Consider the following 4,125-nt stretch of genomic DNA (forward strand, 5'->3'; position numbering starts at 1 on the left):
AAATTTGGGAGAGGGAAATTTGGGAGAGGGAAATTTGGGAGAGGGAATTCAGGACAAGAGGAACCTGGAGCACAGCAGGGAGTTTGGGAGAGGGAAATTTGGGAGAGGGAATTCAGGACAAGAGGAACCTGGAGCACAGCAGGGAAGACTGGGAGGGAGAAAGTGGCTCAAGAGAAATCTGCAGCACAGAGGAGAATCTGGGAAAGGAAAAGTGGCCCAAGAGAAATTTGGATCCAATTCCTACAAGCAAAAGGCTCCCTCCACCCTGGGATGAGGTGGGAAAGCAGACACCACAGCCACATACCTCCAACTCCTTCGGAAAAACAGGCTGGAGCGCAAATCCAACACAAACAAGGGAAGGGTTTGAGCTGGAAGCGGCTCAGCCGGAATGCCAGCGCTGAGGGAAACCCATCCCAGTTTTCCCAACGAGGGGAGGCTGCTGCTCACCACGGCGATGGGCGCTTCCTTCGTCACCTCCCGGTGCCAGCCCAGGTCCTCGGCGGGAAGGAAGGAGCGGTGCCGGAGGTTGATCCGCTCCCCGGGCAGGATGTGACCCTGGGTCTGGGCAGAGCAGGAATGTCCGGAGCTGCCTCCCCTGCCTCCATTCCCTTCAGAGGGAAGGCTGGGAGCCCAGCAGCCCTTACCCTGTAGATATCCGTGTCCAGGCACAGCCCCCAGCGCCCCAGCTCCCGGGAAGCGTCCGGGGTGTCCCGGATGCGGTGCAGGAGGCTGGTGAGGCGCTGGTAGTGCTGCTGGGGGCTCTGGATCATCTCCCACATCACCTCCTGCACCGGGAACACCTCACAGTGAGGGAGGGTTTCCCAAAACCCTCGGGAAAGCTGGGATCAGGGGATGAGGCAGGCTCTGACCTTGAGCGTCCGGCTGTTGTTCCGGAGGTCAGAGAGCCCGGTGAGGAAGGTGAGCTCCGGCACGAGCAGCACCATCTCCAGCTTGCGCTGCAGGGAGGGACAGGCACCGTCAGCATTCCAGGGGCTGGGAATCTGGGAATCCCTGCTCTCCCCAGGGGCTGCAGGAGCCCGGAGATCTCCGTCCCCGGCTCACCTTCTCCTCCGGCATCTGTTTCTCCTTGGGTTTGTGGACGAGCAGCGGCTGGTCCAGTTCCCTGATGGTGATCCCGTAGGTCTTGCTGGAAAAACAGCACCATCACACAACCCTGGAATCTGGGTTTGGATCTTGTAGAACACTCACTCCCAACCCTCTGCCATGGCCAGCGAAACCTCCCTGCTCCCGCTGCCCCACCGGACGTGGAGCCCTTCCCATTCCCACGGGATGATCCAGCAGCTCCCCCTCACCTGTAGTACTCCACGAAGGTGATCTCCTGGCCGCTGGCCAGGGTGAACGTGTCCTTGGGGGTCTTGTCCCAGTCGATGTCATCCACGCGATAGGTGCGGTTGTTGTAGCGGGTCATGACCACGCTCCCCATCAGCTGCTTGATGCACTCGTCCTGGAATGTTCTCTGGCACTGGGCGTGGATGGTTTGCCTGGGGAGAGGGGAGAGGCTCGTGGGATGCTCCCTGCCCGTGCTACCCCAAAAACAAAGCGCCTTTCGCAGCGCCCTCGTCCCCAAAGCTTTTGGGGCTTCTTCCCGCTTTTCTCACATCATGCTCAGGACGGACTCGCTGCGGATGATCTTGTGGATGGCATCCACCATGAGGAAGAGCCCCCCGTCCTTCCTGCGGATGCTGACGGCGTAGCCCGGCCAGATGTGGAGGCTGTGTCCAGAGGGAAAGCGGCCTGGGTTAAGCTGGAGCAGCCGAAAACCCAGGGAGTTTTGGAGAGGGAAATTTGGAATCACCCAAAACTCAGGGATTCATTTCCCAGCTCCCAACTTCGCTCCATAGTCAGCCTGACCAGAGCTGACCTGGGAAAACTTCCCAATTCCCAGGTTGCCACAGAAACAGTGATGATCCTGTGGGAAGGAAGGTGCCAGCACCCACCTGTGCTTCTGCAGGGTGGTGGCCTGGGCAGGCTCAAAGAAATGTCTCCCAACCAGGCTCATGTTTAGGATTTTCATCACCCTAAGCAAGGAAAAGCAGGGAAAGTAGGACTGGATGAGGATCGGCAGGGAGGAGGAGGAAAGGGGTCTCCTCCTCGGAGCTCAGGAAGGGTCTCTGTGGTCTCTCACCTGCGGAAAATCACGTTGTAAAAGGGGACGCAGAGATCCGAGCTGGGCTCCAGGATCTTGGTCATCTGGATGTTGATGGAAATCTCCTCCCCGTCGCTCTTCCTCTGAGCCTTCAGGCTGACCTTTGGCAGGGCCAGAGGGGGATCTCCCACCCAAAACAGGGGCACCCCTATACCCCCAAACTGGGTGAGAGCCCCCCACCCCTTACCTTGGGGATCTGCACGGGCAGGAAGAGGATGGAGCCGTCGAAGGCCATCACGTCCCCGGTCACAGCGCGCTGCTCCTTCAGCATGGCAATGCGGGCAGCCCTGCACTCCACCTCGGGGCTGGGGGCACACAGCAGCTTTTCTCCCTCTTCTGCCCACCCCAGACCTCACTCATTCCCCCCCAAAATCCCCCTTGAAGGGGAAAACCCAGAGCTCTTTGTTGTGCTGTGGCTGTTCCAGCTCACGGAAGCAGGAAGGACACGGAGGGCTCTGCCTGGGCACACCCCAGCCTCGAGGGGCTGTGGGAGACCCTGAACCCCCATTATCACCTGAAGGTAACGTGGTACTGGTAGACAGCTTCGTTCTGGCAGTGGATCTTGACAAAGTTCAGCCCCACGGGGACGGCGGCTCCCTTCGGCACCGGCTTCGTCCCCTGCGGCCTGCGAGGGACAGGGGCTCAGCACTGACCCAGCAGCACCTGCACCCCAAATCCCGGGGCTGGGGCCATCACTTACGGCCTGGCAGCAGCCGGGGGGGTCTCCGGGGTGGGCGTGGGCGACAGGCAGGGCTGGGGGCTGGGTGGGCACAGGGCGGGCGCAGCGGCGGCTCTTCCAGGCTGGGTGGGCAGCGCGTCCCCTCTGCCTTTCCACAGGATCCTGAGTCCCCGGGGGGGGGCTGGGGTGAGCCCTGGCACACGCTGGGGGTGGCCTGACTGCAAACCCCCAGTGGTGACCCCGAAATCCCCCTGCTGTGCAGGTGGACCCTCTGCTCCCACCCCCCAGCAGCCTGGGGGGGGACTCAAAACGCCCAATTTTGGGGATAGAGGGATAGGAGGGACAGAGGAGATGGGGAAGACAGAGGGAATAAGGGACCAGAGCGGATATATGGGGCATGGGGGGAGAGAGGGGATGGAACGGGATAAGGAATGGGGGCAGCAGATAGAAGGGGACAGGAGGGACAGGGAAGATGGAGCGGGACAGGAGGACCCGGGGGAGGACGGCACTGACGGTTTAGGGGTTTAGGGGTGTGGGGGACTCACTGCCCGCGCGTGGGGAGCGCCGCCAGCGCTGCCCCCGTGTCCTCCTGCTGCTGCTGCTGCTGCGGCTGCTCCGGGCCGGGCGGAGCCAGAGCCCTCCCATCGCCAGCGCCGCCCCGGCCTGCGGGAGCAGCGGCACCGTCAGCGGAGGAACGGGGCTCGGCTGGCCCCTTCCACCCCCCTCACCACCGGCACCTACCGAGGGGCCTCTCCCGAGCCCGCTCGCCCAGGCCCAGCCCGCGGAACAGCGCCGGGAACGGCGACGGCGCGGGTCGGGGCTCGCCGGAGGCGGGCGAAGGCAGGCGAGGGGAGAAGCCCGCGAGCCCGCGGAACCCCCGCGCGGTGGGGCCGGGGCCGGGGCCGGGGCCGGGGCCGGGGCCGGGCCTGGGCGGGCGGAAGGGCCGCTGCGGGTCCATGTCCGCCCCGTCGAGGCGCGCACGGAGCCGCGGCCACGCCGCCGCCGCCGCCCAGAGCGCACGCGCGGCCCCGCCCACCCGCGAGCGCGGCGCTGATTGGTCCGCCCGAAGGACACGCCCCCATCCCCCCCCCGCAGCGGCGGCGCTGAGGGCGGCGCACGAGGAAAGGGCGGGGGCTGGAAAAGGGGGCGTGGCCAAATGAAAGGGGGCGGGGTTATGCAAAATAGGGCGTGGGCGTGGCGGGAGGAAGGGGAGCTGCGATGGGGGCGGGGTGGGGGGGAAATATGGGATTGGGGGGAAATATGGGATTGGGGGGGATAA

At 64.1% G+C, this 4,125-nt stretch overlaps 1 protein-coding gene across 1 annotated transcript in view; it reads right to left on the reverse strand.

The window, feature by feature from the left end:
* PIWIL2 (piwi like RNA-mediated gene silencing 2) overlaps positions 1-3,491 on the reverse strand; it is a 9,459-nt gene extending 5,968 nt beyond the window's left edge. Inside the window, 13 exon segments of the mRNA XM_042024837.1 lie at positions 448-561; positions 645-785; positions 870-956; positions 1,063-1,147; positions 1,314-1,502; positions 1,620-1,733; positions 1,959-2,039; positions 2,147-2,268; positions 2,355-2,472; positions 2,682-2,792; positions 2,868-3,025; positions 3,027-3,049; positions 3,392-3,491. Of these exon segments, the coding sequence (XP_041880771.1) occupies positions 448-561; positions 645-785; positions 870-956; positions 1,063-1,147; positions 1,314-1,502; positions 1,620-1,733; positions 1,959-2,039; positions 2,147-2,268; positions 2,355-2,472; positions 2,682-2,792; positions 2,868-3,025; positions 3,027-3,049; positions 3,392-3,491 (1,443 nt within the window).
* Positions 3,492-4,125: the final 634 nt, after the last annotated feature.

This window comes from Corvus kubaryi, unplaced genomic scaffold, assembly GCF_017639235.1.
Source record: "Corvus kubaryi isolate FWS band 111438036 unplaced genomic scaffold, C.kubaryi_AGA036_p1.0 37265, whole genome shotgun sequence".
Lineage (NCBI taxonomy): Eukaryota > Metazoa > Chordata > Aves > Passeriformes > Corvidae > Corvus > Corvus kubaryi.